The sequence below is a fragment of the Tubulanus polymorphus genome, chromosome 7 (genome assembly GCF_964204645.1).
Source record: "Tubulanus polymorphus chromosome 7, tnTubPoly1.2, whole genome shotgun sequence".
NCBI lineage: Eukaryota > Metazoa > Nemertea > Palaeonemertea > Tubulaniformes > Tubulanidae > Tubulanus > Tubulanus polymorphus.
In genome coordinates this window covers 18,140,752-18,158,025 of record NC_134031.1, presented here as the reverse complement: position 1 = coordinate 18,158,025, position 17,274 = coordinate 18,140,752, and the positions used below count along the sequence as shown (strand labels likewise).

Below are 17,274 nucleotides of genomic sequence, written 5' to 3'. Positions count from 1 at the left end.
TTAGTGAACCCGGAAATAAATGAAAAAGAAACAAGAAACTTGTAACTCCGAAATATATTGAATATTCGTGTTCGAAGCGATATTTTCGACCCGAATCAAGGCGAAGGAAATGGAAGCGACGCTGAAATCACTGATGTTACCGAAAAGACCGACGGAAGTCGCTGGATTCATCAGTTTACTGTTTATGATTCATTGGTTGTTGTTTTTTCAAGTAGGCGTCGTATTAGCCGAAGTTCACTCGCCCGGTTCACTCGCGTATCGGTTAGTTCAACTGATTTCACTGATCAGTTACGTTAACTCAATGTATTGTATTTACAAACTGGTGACGGTTGATGTGACGAGCGGCAGTGAGATACTGCCGGCGATTCTACCTCGCGGATGGCGTTTCTGCTACTCGTGCGAGTTAAACGCTCCTCCTCGATCGCATCACTGTTTCACGTGCGATAAATGCGTCCTGAAACGCGATCATCACTGTTTATTCACGGGCGGTTGCGTCGGACACGCGAATCATCGATTCTACTTGAATCTGGTATCGTACGGAGCTGCAGGCGTCGCCGTAGCCGGAGTCTGGCTAAACGTCCCGCACGTCGTCACGTATTTCGATCGGGACGGATTGAAATCGGTTCCGGGGATTATCTTTCCGTTTTTCACGTGGTTATTCGGATTTATCGACGCGTATTCCGCCGTTTTAAACTTCACGTTCACCGCGTCGACGATCTCGACTTGTTTACTGGTCGTGTTGACTGCGCGTCATGTGACCCTGGTCTCTAACGGTCAAACGTCGCGCGAATTCAACGACGCGAACAGAGATTACGACCTCGGTTGGGAGGATAACGTCGCGCAGACTTTCGGAGATAATTGGAAGCTGGCGATTTTTACGCCGTTTGTCGCGAGTGTTTTACCATCAAACGGAATCCAGTTCACGACCAAAGAAATGAGAGAACAATCAAAATCTATTTAATTAATCTTTCACGGTTGTTTATATCATGTTCGTTAGTTTTCTTTATTATTACTGATGAAATCAGTTGAAATATCACAAACCTTTTCAAGATTTTTGTACATTCGTTATTTTTCACCAGATTCTACTTAAAAATAACCAACTTGAAAATCGGCAAAACCCCGGTTAGGACCTAGGTCCACGATGGTCATTTGGATAAGTCATTCATCACATCACTGACAGAAGTCATCTCTATTTTTGCCCCAATTCATATTCTTAAATTAATTCAATTTACTTATTGTTAGTTGTCATAGTTGTCGCATTACTGAAATCATCTCTATTATTGTCACAATTTGTACTTCTTATTCAATTGACTAAGCGTAAAGTCATCATTTGGATAAAGTCGTCACATTATTAAGATTGTCTCCTTTTCTAGTCTCAATTTGTATTTCTAATTCAATTTACAAGTTATCATTTGGATAAGTCGTCGCCTTGCTGAAGTCTCATGATGTTCGTTACAACTATCTAAAGACCTGAAAGTGAATACGGAGTTCAATTGTGTAGTAAAGAAAAACAATGAAATTTGATTTGTTTGATTCTGGATGATAGTGAAAAAATATTGTTGGTTTTCACTAAATCTTTTAGTTGTTGCATGGAAAATGTCTATCAGTCGTTTCTAACGAAGCTGAATTTCACGACTTGAAAAGAAACCAAATTGAATCTGTGTTTGATTAAATCGTCTTTAATTAATGAGTAATTGAATAGAAATTCATGAAGTAATCAGTTTTAAGAGAATTTTACATTACATGACATATAACTAGAAAATTTTTAAAGTAATTCGTTAATTCTAGACTTATCGATCCCTGTGTATTTTGATCGCAAACATATTTATTTTTTGTCACAAGTGATTAGAAGACGATATATGTATATTTTAATCATATATTTTTAGAGCTTTTATAAATGTATATTTTATCAACGAATAAATATTCATTCACTAAAATATGAATGTTTTTTTTCTCTACTGTATTTATCGTTGTTATCGAGGATTCGAAAACTAGTATTGAATTGTTTCTGAACAGGTGGTATTAATACTCAAAAATACATTTTTATGTATCTTTATGTATTTTTGACATCTTCAGTCTCTCTCTCGTAAAGGCGCATCTATAGGGTATGTGCTGCCATACCGGTAATTTCCATGCCGGCTCCCGGATTTGATTTTCTCAAATAATTCTAGCTTTACTTCTATTCTTTGTTTCGGCGACAAAGTTCAGTCTAAATGAGTGATTCCATATAAGAGTGGCTGATTAGGCTCCTGAATTTCATCGCAACCGACTATTTCACATTTAGAAAATGTTCTAGTTATGTGTCATGTAATGTACAATTCTCTGTATCGAATCGAAAGTGATTATTTCGTAAATTTCAATTCAATTACTCATAAATTAGTGATGATTTAATCAAACACAGATTCAATTTGATTTCTTTTAATTTTTGTTCAAGTCGTGAAATTCAGCTTCGTTAGAAACGACTGATAGACATTACGGTTCATGCAACGACTAAAATAGATTTAGAGGAAACCAACGATATTCTTTCACAAGCATCCAGAAACAAACAGATCAAATTTCATTGTTTCTTATGTTACACGATTGAACCCCTTTTTCACTTTGAGGTCAGAGTATTTTTCATTGTGGGGAGGGGAGATTGGACACCTGTTTCTTCAAACCAATTTCAATACACATATTGAATGAGACAGGCAACCAGTCTATTCAAATAGGGGCATCACATGACGGTCATGATCTGACACCACTGACGGTGAGCCGGTCCCTCCACGGATTGCAATCTTTTTCTAAGAAAGTTCATTTTGTGGTACTATCTGCAAATCAACATGTAGTCTGAATCATTTCTAATCCGAGTATACATTAACACCCAACGAACCGTCAACCTCGATTAATCCTGCAGGCATTCCTCCAAGTCCCGATTCTTTTAAGACTCAGTCACCTTTCAAAAACTGCCTGACCCGTCGCAATTGGACATCATTAAATTAAAGTAAAAGGTCGTAATTTCATCTTCAATAAAGTTTATTTCATCCATTAAAGATATTAAATCCACTCTTTTCGGTGTAGATCTGCCTCGGTTTTTTTGCGTGACGACATTCTAACCCCTATCCGCCTGCAAAATACGAGACATCAGCAAATCAACGGACACGGTGTACTGTAGATTAGCTACCGTAAATTTGAGTGAAACCTCTCCATACGTACTTGGATTGGTTTGCTAAAAACAACGGCTAATAGAGGCGGTAGGAGTTTCGTAGGCGCACAGTCTTCCGCCGCAGCAAGAGTCGCCTCTATTACTGAAACATGTTTGACCAGCTCCAACACATTCCCCTGAGGTGTATACAACAATAGAATTATCCTCGGCAGAGAGTTCAAATAATTAAAAATCCATAGAAGAACAAACAGTTTCATTTTTGATAAAAATCACGACTGTAGTTTTGCATCATTTGTGAATTGTCTTGGGAAGGGGCCGTTAACCCGAAAACGTTCGACTTATTCAACACGAAAATTACATGTTCTCTCATAACCTCGCACGAATTATTTATGCAAAATCAATCAAATCAATTGTCAATGTTTTTCAACGCTTTATTTTAGAAACATACATGAGATGACAAACCAGTGCCTAAAAACGCTCAGAATGCATGAGAATAATACATATATTTATTTTTCAAGATTTTCTGAGGGGGATGACCAGAAGAGCCCCCTTGAAAATCCCGGATCCACCCTTGACCAGTCCCTCAGAGGGAGGCTTTCTCGGAAGTTGTCAACATGTACATGTAAATGATTTTTGCGGCTAGCACGAGACGATTGGCTTTGCAAACAGAATTGAATTTTGAATTTGAAATCTCCCACAATCACAGTAACTGCGCACTCTCTTCCCTAACATTTTATGTAGGCTATCTAACGTTAACTTACCAGTGACTGACACAATACAGAACGCGCACAGGGCAGCGATGAGACAAACACAAGTCATCAGATTAATCAACATTCTCCGCTACCGTACCTAGAATATTTTAATGTTTATGAATAAATCCCTCGCGCCTACCCCCTAACGTCAGTAGGCCCTAAAGACAGCAGTTATATTGAAGGGAATTGAAGTTAAGGTAAAAGTGCAGATCCGCACCTCTCCGTGTAAACGGTTCAATCAATTACATTAAATATCATTGTTTCAGATTCAAAATGTCATCAGCAATTCAGTACATTGCCATTGGTTAATTTTAAATCTTCACTAGAAAGGTTTTAGCCTGGATTCTGTCATTCAGTAGATTGCGTCAATCACGAAAGGTGCAGATCTGCACTTTTACCGAAGTTAAATATCGGAGGGGAATTCTGCATTATTCTGCATTGATTAAAAATTCTAAACATATTCGAATCTGATTCACCACCATCGTTTCTATTTCTAGTTCATCAAATTCCGTATTCTGGGAGCTCCCTGCCCTACAGGTTAGGAAGCAGTGGACGATTCGCGAAACCTACACGACGCTTTCACCATATTATGACCGAAACGTTCCCCCGGCGCCCCCTGCCCCATAGACCGGTAAAATACACGATCCAGCTAGTATTGAAAAATAATGTGCTACTCGTGGAGCCAATATTTCAATTTCACCTGAAAATGATCTCAAACGCGCGATGCCGGGCGCACACATTTGCGATCATCGTGTCATCGTATCATCGCATGCGATGATACGATGAAAATATCAAACATGTTTGATTTGTTGCGATGAAGCGATGACGCGATGAAATTGGCTCCGGATGCCACCGCATACCTTTACGATGATGCTATAAAACCATGCGATGAAGCGATCGTACGATCAATCAATCGCAAAGGTGTGCGCCGGGCATTACGAATATTGGATTATTTCATTATAATCACATACCTTGACTTTTTCCCAGTGGTGGACAGTTGCAAATTATACAGCTCCTGCTACCAAATGAAAAACTATCGATTTCTATCGAGTTTAAATACAATTTTATATTTGAGATGTCAACACTCGTCGGTCTCCAAGAGTAAATAGTAAAATAGTTCATTTTCTAAAACATCCGGCATAAATTCAAATATTATGAACAGTAATGAAAATATTATATTTAAGTTACGATGAACAAAATTAATATAGATATTAGATGAAACAATTTAACCATGAAGTCGCCGGTCGTCAATCGGGGAACATGGGTTCGAATCCTGATCCGGGCAGAGGAAGTGGACAAACCTTGAGTGGAGTTCAGGGCGCGAGTGACGGGAACCTGCTAATAATGGCCTGTGTGGAGCTCAGTCGAACTGTTGATAATGAAAATGGGTTGACAGATGAAGAAAAACATTTCACAATCAGATATCAAGCAATATATCAGCGATCTACAATTCCACTTGTGGCAAGTGAGGATCTGCCTGTGGCGCTAGTGTTCAGTAGGACCAGAAGTGTTCAGTAGTTTGGCAATCGAGGAGTCCGGTTGCGGTAGATGAGCTTACATAAGGTGTTTGCTAGTATGCAGTAGGGTATCAGCTTCTGCGACAATAGAAGATTCTACTTTTGGCAATTGAGGATCCGCCTGTGACGCTAGTCGTTTTCCTCACTGGGAATGACATTTTCTTATTGATTGTACCCTACGTAGTAACTGAACTTCGCAGACGATTGCTAGTTGAGACAAACTTCGACTCACTGAAAAACTCCAAATTTCTAATTTGCTAATTAAATCAAAGATGGTTTAGATCCCTCCTGAACAGTATTGTAAATAGTACATGTATTTGTAACATTGTAAACAACTTTGTTATGTTTTTATACCTTGTGTAAAATTAACAATACCACTTACCATTTAATGGCAGCAGAGAAATGGAATTATCTTATATTAGTGTCTTCAACTAGCCAGCATGAAACTTTGTTTTTGGGGATGAATTTCATTGACCTACTTTCTGAACTTCGCGGTGACATTCAAAATTGAAACACGTTCAGAAACTTAGTTAGAACCCCCCACATTTTCTGAGCTAGCAAAATTTGATAAAACCGGTTTAGATATAGATCATGCGACGAAGGTGTTGTGGAGGTTTCTCGAATTGTCCGCTAAGATTCCCTTCCTCTCCTGATAAATCCGGTTTTGATAGAAATAACGATGCGATTTTAATCATATTCTGAAATGTTGAGATTTTTTAATCATATAAAATGAAACTTGCGTTGAAATTTGATGGAGATTTTTGAATAGTAGAATTCTATAAATTTGAGATGATGCAATTTTCCCTATAGTACAATCTATATTATCAAATTGGACATAGATTTTGGGGTAGATCACCAGGGTCTAAGTTTTTGTCCGATAGAATTAGCTTCCAATTTTGCGGTATCGCGTTGTGTAAACGTGTATGTTTTAATCTATTTGTAAGCGGAGTTTCGTGAAGTAGTTTGTAATTACCACGGTTATCAAAAAGATGTTGCAGATTGGTTATGCCATGTTGTATGTATTCTGAGAAATCAGTTTTCTTGTTGAGTTTAATTTGTGGATTGCCAAAGATCGGTTTTTCCAGAATTTCGGTATTGTTTCAGATGATTGTGAGATGTTGTTGAAAAACTGTCCATGATTTCAAAAGATGTCTGTAGTTGTCATTTGTAATGGGTTTTTTCGGTAGCTCATTGTGAATGAATGAGACAATTATTTTCGCTAAATTCACGCTTCCTCGAAATGAGGAAATATGAAATCTCAGTAGAATTGCTCTTCTCGAGCCTGAGCGAGAACCTAATTGCCAGTCGGGTTCGAATCCCAGCAACATAAAAAGTATCTTCATCACCGAGCAGCATTGCGATAGGCGGCGTTGTCTTTACGTGGAGTTTGTTTACACACATTTTCGGGGCATGTTATTTGGGCTCTTTTTATGTGTTTTAAGGATTGTATCAGGTGTTTCATAACGTTTTAGATTCAAGAGATAGGTTTACGGATAAAAAAGTGGGGAATCATCATCCGAAGAAGCAAGAGTGTGATTGAAACCTGACTGACATTGACGCGAAATCGAAGATTATCCAAAAGAATTGTCAAATTGAGTTCGACACAAAAAACGGGCCGCACAAAACAGCAGAAATTCAATCTTCGTTCTTTAGTTCGTTTTTCTTCGTTTGTGAAAACTGTAGTGAATATAAGAGTAGACCGAAATGTTTCATATACGAAAACCTCGATTAAACTTAACATTCAACAAAAGATGGCGTACCCAGCAGTATTTAGATTCATTAATTAAATTATTGCCCGCAGTGAGACACATCAGCACCAGCCGATGCAGGTGCAGAACTATTGTTAAAGATATCGAACAATCGACGATTTCCTTCGATAACATTTTATCCGATGAGAACCGAGAGAGAGTTACAGAAAGGATAAGCGTCCCTGTTTTAGCTACGCCTCGGGTTGCATCGAGGGGTTGTGAGAGTACTGGGGCTTGGCTTTACTATACCTTACACAGCTGTGCAAGTCTACTATTTTTATGTATAAGTGAGAAGTCATGTAATTCGCCGTATATCAATACGCCAGAACAATTATGGGGGCATCAGTGACTGTGACAAAGAGGGTGAAACACACATAGAATCAAGAGGTGACATTGGTGACAGTGACAATGAATGACACTACACCACTGATATGGCGATGTTTAATGGAATTAGATTTAATTCATTGTTATGAACTCCAAAAAATGAAAAGAAATACGTGTTGCAATATTTCTATTAAAAGCCCAAATTTTATTTACAAATCACCAGTTCTATAAAAAGTCCATGTTTGCATTTACAATTATTCGTTTGATTAAACAGAAACAGATATTAACATTTTATTAACAACTAAAGAAATTATCTATTTACAACTATCCAAAATTCAAATAATCTAAATACTTGGTTAACAGTCAATCACCGTCAATTAAATAGAAATATTAATCACAAATTAAGAACACATTCACATAGACCTACCAACCTTTATTATGGTACATTTATTTGATTTGATTTGTAAATTTTAGAAACGTCTTTCAAAAAATGCAAAAAGGGATCTTCATCCCCAACACGACATCGCCACAAATAATGTCCAAGATACGAATCGAAATGGCCCTTCACTGTGCCATACTTCGGGAAATTCTTCTTAGCATGTAGCCATTGATTCTCTATGAGATTTGTACACGCGTTTGTATCCGGATCTACAAACGTGACACTATGATTAACGGTCAAATGCTCAAAACCGCGTTGATTTAGGCTGGAATACGCTTTCCAGCAATCGCTCATGATTGTTGTTCCCGGTAGTATCCACTTTTCGATTATCGGTATCAGTGTATCACTATCACGTTTATCGACACTGACCATAAACACATTCTTATTATTTCCTCTCTCAATGCCGCCGAAAACCCATTGCCCATCGACGCATCGTCCTCGGTTGAATTTCCGTTTTCCGAACTTGCTTTCATCGATTTCCACTACTTTTCCTGGTCCGCCTATGGCTTTACAATTGTCAAAAACAACCAGTTCGCAAACTTCACGGAAAAAACTAGCCCAGTCGACAATTGTTTTGCTGGATAAGCCCATTTCAGTCTGTATAACGGTCTGCTGTACTCCGCGCGATAACCAATACGTTATTTCTAATATCTCTGCGATCGTTAAGTTAGATTTAGAAAACCAACTGTCGGCTCGAACCGACTTAAACCGTTGGTGCAACACACTATCAACACGTTTTCGGCAACTCCACCGCCATCCTTCACTCGCAGATTTTTTGCTGACGTCCAATGACAATTTCATTTCATCATTACAAACCGGACACTGACGTGAAGCTGCAATCAGATTACGATCCATTAACCAGTCAATAGTTCCACGTCTTGTATTCATGATTGTTCCAATTAATTCTTTATAGGTGATGACTTTTTTCTTATCGTCTCTCTCATAACTACAAGTCCAACTATCATCATTTTTCAATTTTTTACTTTCTGGCGAAATCATGTTTGTAGTTCCAAAAATGAGCCTAGTGCCAAACTCCATATTAGCCAATTTTTAATTCGACCGTTCATAACCTTTCATTTCGGCTCATTTCTATTGGCCAAACTTTGATAACAAAGTATTATGGAACAATGAACGGTAAACAGGTTAACCGCAAACAAATGTGGAAATATGATTACCACTAGTACTTGTTCAGCTTCGTTGAACAATGCATTGATTTCGATTTCTTTATTGCTTGTATTCAATATACCATGCATTAACACATTTGTTAGTGGGCTGCAGCCGTTAGTACAGGGCCTGTAATTATCAAAACCACTAGTTTTAAAATCCTACCTCAATTACTAATTACCACTTTAATTTCGGTGTGACTATTTCCTGTCAAAGTTGCCTGTTTAGAATCTTGACCCAAGCAAATCGAATTAAGTACTAGCACTAAAACCCTAATTTGTCATTGTTTCTGCAATTGTTTACCGATACGTTGATAGTCAAGTTTCATTGACGCACTTAAATAGGCCTAACCATTTTCATTGGTTAATGAATTATTGAATAACTAACTGACCATATAAAATGGTCATAATTTGTTCAATAGTTCACAGTTACCTTACTTTCCACGCCATGGCTAGTAAACGTTTTTCTAAAAGTAGTATCTTCAAACTATATCAGAGTGCATATAAGATCAAATTCCAATGGGATTTAATATTACCTCCGGATGTGCTAGATCTGCTGAAATTATACGACAGAGCATACAATTGCAACTGTGATATTGCAATTCCGACGTTGTTAACGTGTATTGCGTCGATTGCTGGACCAAACACTCGTGTCAGTACAAAAGATGCCGGGTTCATCAGTCCTTTGAATAGCTACATGATGATAGTTGGTGATCCTGGATGTGGCAAATCGAATTGTTTCGAGCGGATTATCGAACCGTTTTCGGATTACTATACCGATGCAAATGCAGGAAATAACTTCATTTTGGAGACTTATTCTGTAGCCGGGGTACAGAAACACCAGGCTTTAAATACTGGTTATGGACTTATCACGTCGGACGAAGGAGGTAGACTCCTCAAAGCTATTAACATAAAACAGAAAAATGGCGAAACTGAACGTGCGTTGCTTTGCAAAATGTGGGGAGGTCGGGGAGATACTTCAACTTTATCCAACGGACAAAGAGGATTCAATAAAACATCAATGTCGATGAACGTCATGGTTCAGGCCGAACCACTTTTAATGGAACTAGTGCAATTGTGTCGTGGGGACGGTTTTATAGACAGATTTACATTCTGTGTATGCAAACCCGAATTGCATCAACCTGAAGAAAACGTTAGAGCGCATCGCGAAGTGATGAACTCCCCCTTGAAAAACGGGTTCAAAAGCATTCTGCAGTCTGTGTATGAAGTACACCTGAACAATAAGGTGACATACACATTATCTGATGAAAGTGAGAATTTGTTTAATGAAATCAGGAAAGAATACATCGATTACCTTCAACGCAGATACCACGAAAATATTGGTAAGTTGCTGAAACCATGGTTTTACCAATGGTCTTTAATCGTAAGGCTATGCATTCATTTTTACGTTTATTTTCATATTTCAGAAGAAAACCAAGAACAGAACGGCGATATATACGTGGCATCGTCAAAGGATGCGACGCACATATTTCGGCTTGCTGCGTTACTGCATATATTCGTTGAGGCGATGATGCACACCATAAGGAGATCCGACAATAGATTCACCATTTCAGAAATTATTCCAATGCAACAAATGCAAGCTGCGAAAACACTTTTCAGAACAATGCAGCACCAGAAAGCTATATTTCTCGAGGTATGCATTCCCCAAATCAAATTAATTTCATCACGTACGAAAAATGCATTGGCGCTAATCACTGAGAACCAATTTACTGCTCAATGGGTCTTAATAAAAAGTTCATTGCCCACACAAATTATTAAACATTTACGACAATAATAACTACCGGTTAAACTAAATTATTTTTTCCATTTTGATTTACAGGCAGTGGAACATCACAATGCTGTAGATTCAATACACGCGCCTCGCGTGTCATCATTTCCGCAAAAGATATCGAAGGCTTTGCTTTCGTCACAAGGACCCGTCACATCTGTACGCAACATTCACAGAGTTGTGAAAAGCTGTCTAGCAGAACAAGTTAAAGGTAATTATTATTGTTAGTACTAGTCAAACGTTTTATAGCTTCATTTTGCTGTTATTTTGGGCCGTCATTGACGCTGCCATAATCGATGAGCCTCATAATCCTCTTTTACTATCAGTTTCTAACTACTGAAACTTTATTTCAGGCGAATTACTGCAGTTGACCGAACGAGGATTCGGCCGAATTTACATTCTTGGAAGATCAGTATTCTTCATGAAACCGCATCCGGACACCGTGCAACTTCCTGAATATGACGATATTTTCAATTCTGGAATCGACATTCAGCATTACAGTGAAAATTTCTCAAAGGATTGTTTACCTGAATTTATTACGCATTTACCAAAACATTACCAGCATGAACTATTGTAATTACATCTATCGGCCCCATTTATACTATACCCCATTGTGAATAATATTATACCTTATTCATACCATAAGAAACTTACTTGAATAGCGATTAATAGTTATCACATTGTCACTTTTGAAAAATTTTTCAATGTAAATATATTCGATTGGAATAAATAATTGAGTCCTAATAGTGATTAATAATTATCACATTTTCACTTTTAAAAACTCATATGGCTGGCTGTTTTCTAGACATTTCTGCATGGTTTTCTTGGATGCAACTCAACCATTTTGGGGGGAGGGATGCGGAGCTGGAAAAATATCCCCGGAGATGTATCCTAGAGAGGTCACTGTCCCCGATGTCACTCTATGTCACTGTCCCCGATGTCACTCTATGTCACTGTCCCACCCGATGTCACTCTATGTCACTGTCCCCGATGTCACTCTATGTCACTGTCCCCGATGTCACTCTATGTCACTGTCCCCGATGTCACCCTATGTCACTGTCCCCGATGTCACTCTATGTCACTGTCCCCCATGTCACCCGATGTCACTGTCCCCATTGTCAATGTCATAAAATGTCAGAAAAAGTAGTTCCACATTTGAGTAAGAGAGTGAGAATACGTTACATATTTATATATTCTCAATTGCTGTGTAAGGGATAGTAAAGGTGCACCAGTACTGGTAATGCTGCTGTGTTGATATCACTGTGTACCGTTAATCACGAACCATCTTTACTGTTTACGCTGAGATCTTCAAAACTAGTCCAACATCGAGGTGAAGTCAGGTATGATTAACCTTATAGTTTACTGTTGGTGGTAAGCTTTTTGAAATAGGATGGGCTTGTGTTTTGTGAAAATAGCCGATCATGAAACTAAACCACAGACAGGTAACTGACTAGATAAACCTCAGAGACCCTTAAATTGTCAACAGGCCCTTAAAAAATCCAATCATTTTTATTTCCTTTTTGGGCATCTTCAGTTAGGTGTTTTAATATCAATAGGCCTACATGGTACTGGTACCATAACCACGATAACCCACATCCACTAGCGCCACATAGACCTGCAGTCTTACCATATTTTCACCCCAGATGCACCCCTTAAATAGCGTATATCACACAATTCAAATGGCACCGCCAAAGAAAGATAATCAGAAAAAATAAACTCATACATGGAAAAGCTTATGAATTAAAACTTTTAAGGTCTCAGTTTTCCGGTAATACTTTTCATTTTTCCCTGGTAACTTGTCATTTGGGGGTTCTGAGGCCCCTGCACCCTCCCCTTGGATCCTCCCCTGCCTCTGTTTATTTATAGCCTATTTTCATATATCTAACAGTTTTCCTGGTGGTAAAATGGATCCGACAGACATCACTCTAATAAACACAGCCGTCCGCGAGGCAGAGGAAGAATTAGGAATCGACAAATCAAATATTGACGTCTGGGGTCAGATGAATCCTGGCATTCCGCCAAGAGGGGTAATTATGAAATCGATATCTTTCTGGTGTAAACATGTTTTTCTCGAGTGATTCTAGAGAATTGTGAATTATTTCGATTCAGGCTCCTCATCGACCGATGGTTTTTGGTGTGATCGCGAATCTCGGTGAAATTGATGTTAACAAACTTGACGTCTGTAAAAGTGAAGTAAGTATGAATAAGCGTTTATCCAGCGTTTATTTAGCATTCTGCGGTGTTTGTTACAGTAATTTGATGAATATTTTCTAATATTTTTCGCAGGTAGAGTTTGTGTTTACGAGAACGATTCGATCTCTATGTGATCCGAGAAACTATGGTTATACTAAATTCACTCGTGGTTTCACTCGTTCAGCCGTCGATTACGCGATGCCTGTTTTCACCGGCCTCGATCGCGATCGATCTCCTAAAATCTGGGGAATAACCGCCATCTTTGTTCACTATACTTTAAAACTATTGGCTCCTAATCTATACCGTGGGCCTTTCGTAAAGGTCAATGAGTGATCTATGATATACGGCAGACTATTGTTTTATTGAAATTTTACCGATTTGATTCAAATACTAAATACGAGTTTGAGGTCAAGTACATCTACCGAGTCAAGGAAGTGTCTAGTTTAAGTAAAATGGTTTTGACAATGATTTTATTGTTTTCTGAGGAGGATTGTCATCGTTTTTATTGAAAAAAAGAAACGGGTACATTTTGTTTTATTTATACGATTTAGAAAAAATGATTGTTGAAAAATGTTTGAGAGAAATAGAATGAAATGTTGCAAAAAATATTCGAATTAAGTCTCGTTTGTTGATTTATTGTTATTAAACCTCTGCCTTGGTATTACGGAATTTCAGTTTCAACGTAATCACATCCTTTTAGAAACGACTGTCTGATAGAAACGACTGTCTCTGAAAGAAAGGGCTCCGATAGAAAGGACTCTCGGGTGGAAACGACTGTTTAATAGAAATGACTGCCTCTGATTTAAAAGGACTCGCTGATAAAAACAACTGATTCTGAAAGAAAGGACTTTTTATCATCATAATTTATTTCATAAGTTTATTTCTTGCCAATATGTAAAACTGGGACCAGGTTTTATAGACTGGTTATCAAAGTTACCCTCAGCATGTAAAATCCTCAACATGGACCCTGCTTTGTAGATTGAAGAGAATCAATGTTACTCTTAATGATAAGTCCCCAACCTGGGCCCGGTTTTATCGTGGGTATTAAAGTTTCCTAAGGGATATATCCTCAGCCTGAAACCGGTTTCGCAAAACATAGTAACAACCGACAGATTTCCAAATGTTTTCAGCTAGGATCATTTCGCACCTCCTGACACATCTACGAAACTCGACCCTTGTGCGGACGATCTTTAATCTCATCCAGGAAGCTCCGCCACTGAACTACTGTACCACTGAGCCTGAGTGATCGATGACGTTTATCGGGTCCGTGTGGTGACCAGAACAATACCCGCTCTCAATCAATTCTAAATCAAACCTACACAACTGTTGAACTGGGCCCAGAATCAAATAAAACCTACGCAGCTGTGGAACTGGATCTGGAGTCAAATTAAACCCACAAAACTGCGGAACTGGATCCAGTTGTTTTAACATAAACTGCGGAACTCTAATACTCGCTGGGGTTGAATTCGGAGTTAATTTCGAAGTAGTCATACATATATATAACGCGTGTATCAGATAATGATATAATATGAATATTTTCTACTCGATAGATTTTCTTTTTAACAGGTATTGATTCAACAATCGGAGAAAGTTGACAGACGAATTGCAGGTGGTTTAGACGATTTAGACAAAAATATCTACGCATCTGTTCAGCAGCTGCATCCCCTCTAGGAGCTCATTGTTCAATTAGAATTAGTGAGAGGCAGAAGCAGAGAAACAATGATTAATGTTTATAAAGTTTCGGCCCTCTTCATTTTACTGACAATTTCAAATGGTAAGTGAACAAAAAATATCATACTTCTTAAATTTGGATTTTTGGATGAAATTTGACTCTGGACCTATTTTCACAGTTTTGTGGTTTAATTTTACTTTGGAGCCAGTTCCACAATTGTGTAGGTTTGATTTGACTGTAATAGACGGTACGGTGTATAATGTTTAGAATACGTAGCGTTCACCTAGTTAAATTATGGTTGTTTTGCGCAGTTGAAGCTGGTGGCCACAATGAGGAATGGCATGCAACGTGGCATGGATACCATGAAGTTCGCCCCGGGGCTCACATGTTCTGGTGGTTTTTCAAAGCTGACGTTGACGATTACAAAACGAAACCAATTATCATTTGGCTCCAGGTAGAAATTTAAAAAATTAGAAAAAAACAAGAGCCCGCCGGCGGAGCAGGTATACGACCTGCCGACCTTGGTTGGACCAATAATTTCCCCAAATCTATTCCACCCAAATTCTCATTTTTTTCAAATTTACCACTGAAATAGAACAATACGCTCAACACCAGCGGAAATGTATGGTACAAATGCCGGGAAAATGTTTCTCGTAGCATCTAACTTCAAACGTTCTCCTGAGGTACCTAGGTAGGCCCCTGACCCTCGTTCGCTGTTCGCTGTTAGCGCCAATCCTAAATTTCCTCCGCCGGCCCTGTGCCATATATATGAATATGATATATATTACATCAGTGAATGAGATGGTTTCATGAATGATATTTCATACAGGGCGGACCGGCAGAATCTGGGGAAATTGGATATTTCATCGAATATGGCAAATTTACCGAAACATTGAATCATAGAGCTAATTACTGGGTAAATATTCCTATAGTCAAACGCACGACTCTCCGATAATACGCGAATCTTATACGCCTAGTATGGGTACAATTTTTCAGGCGCAACACGCTAATCTTTTAATAGTAGATAGCCCAGTCGGGACAGGGTTTAGTTACGTGGATAACAACAACAAATTAGTGACGACCTTCGATGGAATGGTTGACGACTTGAAAGCTTTAATAGTTCAACTTTACAACGTTAAATACCCAGCATGGAAGGTAAGACAAAATCCCTCCATCAGCGCAAACTTCTCTTTTATTTTTTTAAAATAGCTTTATTAACATAAGAATTATTTTACAGTATGTAAATATGCTTGAGTCTTTTGAAAATACATAATTAGCAAACAGAAACTTCTCTCCCATTCCTCCCTTCTATCTCCGCTCTTTCCTCCCTCAAACCCCTCTTTTCCTTTGAAAAATCAAATTATTCCTCTCGTTTTTCATTTTCCACCCTCTCACCCCTCCCTCTCCGCCTCTCACTCCCTATCCCCTCTCCTCTCCCCAGTTCTTTCCTAAATCTTCCGTCTCTCTTCCCTCCTCTCCTCTCTCTTCCCCTCAGCCTCCCACTCTCCTCTCTCCTCCTCTCTCGTCTTTCCCCTCACCTTTCTCCACCCTCTTTCCATATTCCATTCTCTCTCGCTCTATATTTTCAGAATATGGACACGTATATATTTGGAGAATCGTTAGGTGGAGCCGTGGCCGTATTATTGGAAGAAAAACTTCACGTAAGAAAACAATTTTCGCGATCGTAGGGGCCTACTCCCTCCTTCACCCTGTAGAGGGTGCTCCGTCCCTCACCTGTAAAGGGCACTCCCTCTCTCATCTGCAGAGGGCACTTCACAATTAACTACTGTGATACTTTTAAATTTCAGAGCATGAATTTTGATTACAATTTGAAGAAGATAGTTTTAGCGGCGAGTGGGATAGATATACCAAAAACTTTATCAACTCATGTTAATTTCGGGTATCATTTTGTAAGTAATTTCTGCGTTTCGTTGATTTTATCCGTTAGGGGCAGTGTCGATGTGTGAAGTAACATCGATGTTGCGCTTATTTCATCCACCAGGGGGCTGTATCTGTCTGTTTCTCATTGATATATCATTGGTATATCATTCATTATCGTTGTCGTATCCTAGAGGGGCTGATTTTCCTGCTCAATATTTCAGAGTTTGTACAGTCTGAAACAGAAGTTACATTATGACGGATTATACAGGCAGTTCTCGCAGCTTTATGGAAGTAACGACCACGGTGCTGCCAGCTCTAAAGCGTTGTACGATCACTTTACCGCAATGAGTAGTTGGTTGCAATCTGCAAATACAGACGTGGACATGTATAATGTGAACACGTGGTCAGCAATAAATAGTAAGTATCTGGGGGATGATAATAAAATGAGATAAACAGGACATTTTGATCATTTTGATATAATTAACTGATTGTACTGACCGGCAATATGACAAAAGCGAGTGTACGTAATCCCCCTAGGTAAAAATCCCCCCCCCCCCCAATTCAGTTTTCTATCAAACTGCAGTATAAAACTTAGATAAAAACTAGGTATTACTTTTTACAACAATATTCAGGATTACATATGTCCATAGATAT

General features: G+C 38.6%; 5 protein-coding genes across 5 annotated transcripts; 4 read left to right on the top strand and 1 right to left on the bottom strand.

Annotated features, from left to right (window-relative positions):
* The first annotated feature begins 1 nt into the window (after position 1).
* On the top strand, positions 2 to 1,880 carry LOC141908632 (putative palmitoyltransferase ZDHHC24). The gene has a single exon (XM_074798742.1). The coding sequence runs from the start codon at positions 110 to 112 to the stop codon at positions 959 to 961; it is 852 nt and encodes a 283-aa protein (XP_074654843.1). The 5' UTR covers positions 2 to 109; the 3' UTR covers positions 962 to 1,880.
* A 6,016-nt stretch (positions 1,881 to 7,896) lies between these two features.
* On the bottom strand, positions 7,897 to 8,838 carry LOC141908519 (uncharacterized). The gene has a single exon (XM_074798614.1). The coding sequence runs from the start codon at positions 8,808 to 8,810 to the stop codon at positions 7,920 to 7,922; it is 891 nt and encodes a 296-aa protein (XP_074654715.1). The 5' UTR covers positions 8,811 to 8,838; the 3' UTR covers positions 7,897 to 7,919.
* A 695-nt stretch (positions 8,839 to 9,533) lies between these two features.
* LOC141909242 (uncharacterized) lies at positions 9,534 to 11,451 on the top strand. Its single transcript, XM_074799632.1, has 4 exons — positions 9,534 to 10,428; positions 10,513 to 10,739; positions 10,926 to 11,085; positions 11,228 to 11,451. Exons 1-4 carry the CDS (start codon positions 9,534 to 9,536, stop codon positions 11,449 to 11,451), a joined length of 1,506 nt encoding a protein of 501 aa, XP_074655733.1.
* A 689-nt stretch (positions 11,452 to 12,140) lies between these two features.
* LOC141908520 (mitochondrial coenzyme A diphosphatase NUDT8-like) lies at positions 12,141 to 13,642 on the top strand. The gene is made up of 4 exons (XM_074798615.1): positions 12,141 to 12,214; positions 12,763 to 12,901; positions 12,984 to 13,067; positions 13,161 to 13,642. The coding sequence occupies exons 2-4, from the start codon at positions 12,779 to 12,781 to the stop codon at positions 13,398 to 13,400; spliced, it is 447 nt and encodes a 148-aa protein (XP_074654716.1). The 5' UTR covers positions 12,141 to 12,214; positions 12,763 to 12,778; the 3' UTR covers positions 13,401 to 13,642.
* A 2,067-nt stretch (positions 13,643 to 15,709) lies between these two features.
* On the top strand, positions 15,710 to 16,706 carry LOC141909241 (putative serine carboxypeptidase CPVL). Its single transcript, XM_074799631.1, has 3 exons — positions 15,710 to 15,894; positions 16,329 to 16,400; positions 16,548 to 16,706. The coding sequence occupies exons 1-3, from the start codon at positions 15,718 to 15,720 to the stop codon at positions 16,704 to 16,706; spliced, it is 408 nt and encodes a 135-aa protein (XP_074655732.1). The 5' UTR covers positions 15,710 to 15,717.
* Positions 16,707 to 17,274: the final 568 nt, after the last annotated feature.

Excerpts from the sequence above, each read along its gene's own strand:
- LOC141908632 (XM_074798742.1), top strand. The coding sequence starts at position 110 with ATGGAAGCGACGCTGAAATCACTGATGTTACCGAAAAGACCGACGGAA.
- LOC141908519 (XM_074798614.1), bottom strand. The coding sequence starts at position 8,810 with ATGAATACAAGACGTGGAACTATTGACTGGTTAATGGATCGTAATCTG.
- LOC141909242 (XM_074799632.1), top strand. The coding sequence starts at position 9,534 with ATGGCTAGTAAACGTTTTTCTAAAAGTAGTATCTTCAAACTATATCAG. Across the intron at positions 10,429-10,512 it reads CAGATACCACGAAAATATTG|AAGAAAACCAAGAACAGAAC; the intron begins GTAAGTTGCTGA and ends TTCATATTTCAG. Across the intron at positions 11,086-11,227 it reads TCTAGCAGAACAAGTTAAAG|GCGAATTACTGCAGTTGACC; the intron begins GTAATTATTATT and ends ACTTTATTTCAG.
- LOC141908520 (XM_074798615.1), top strand. The coding sequence starts at position 12,779 with ATGGATCCGACAGACATCACTCTAATAAACACAGCCGTCCGCGAGGCA. Across the intron at positions 12,902-12,983 it reads CTGGCATTCCGCCAAGAGGG|GCTCCTCATCGACCGATGGT; the intron begins GTAATTATGAAA and ends ATTTCGATTCAG. Across the intron at positions 13,068-13,160 it reads TTGACGTCTGTAAAAGTGAA|GTAGAGTTTGTGTTTACGAG; the intron begins GTAAGTATGAAT and ends TATTTTTCGCAG.
- LOC141909241 (XM_074799631.1), top strand. The coding sequence starts at position 15,718 with ATGGGTACAATTTTTCAGGCGCAACACGCTAATCTTTTAATAGTAGAT. Across the intron at positions 15,895-16,328 it reads TTAAATACCCAGCATGGAAG|AATATGGACACGTATATATT; the intron begins GTAAGACAAAAT and ends CTATATTTTCAG. Across the intron at positions 16,401-16,547 it reads TATTGGAAGAAAAACTTCAC|AGCATGAATTTTGATTACAA; the intron begins GTAAGAAAACAA and ends TTTAAATTTCAG.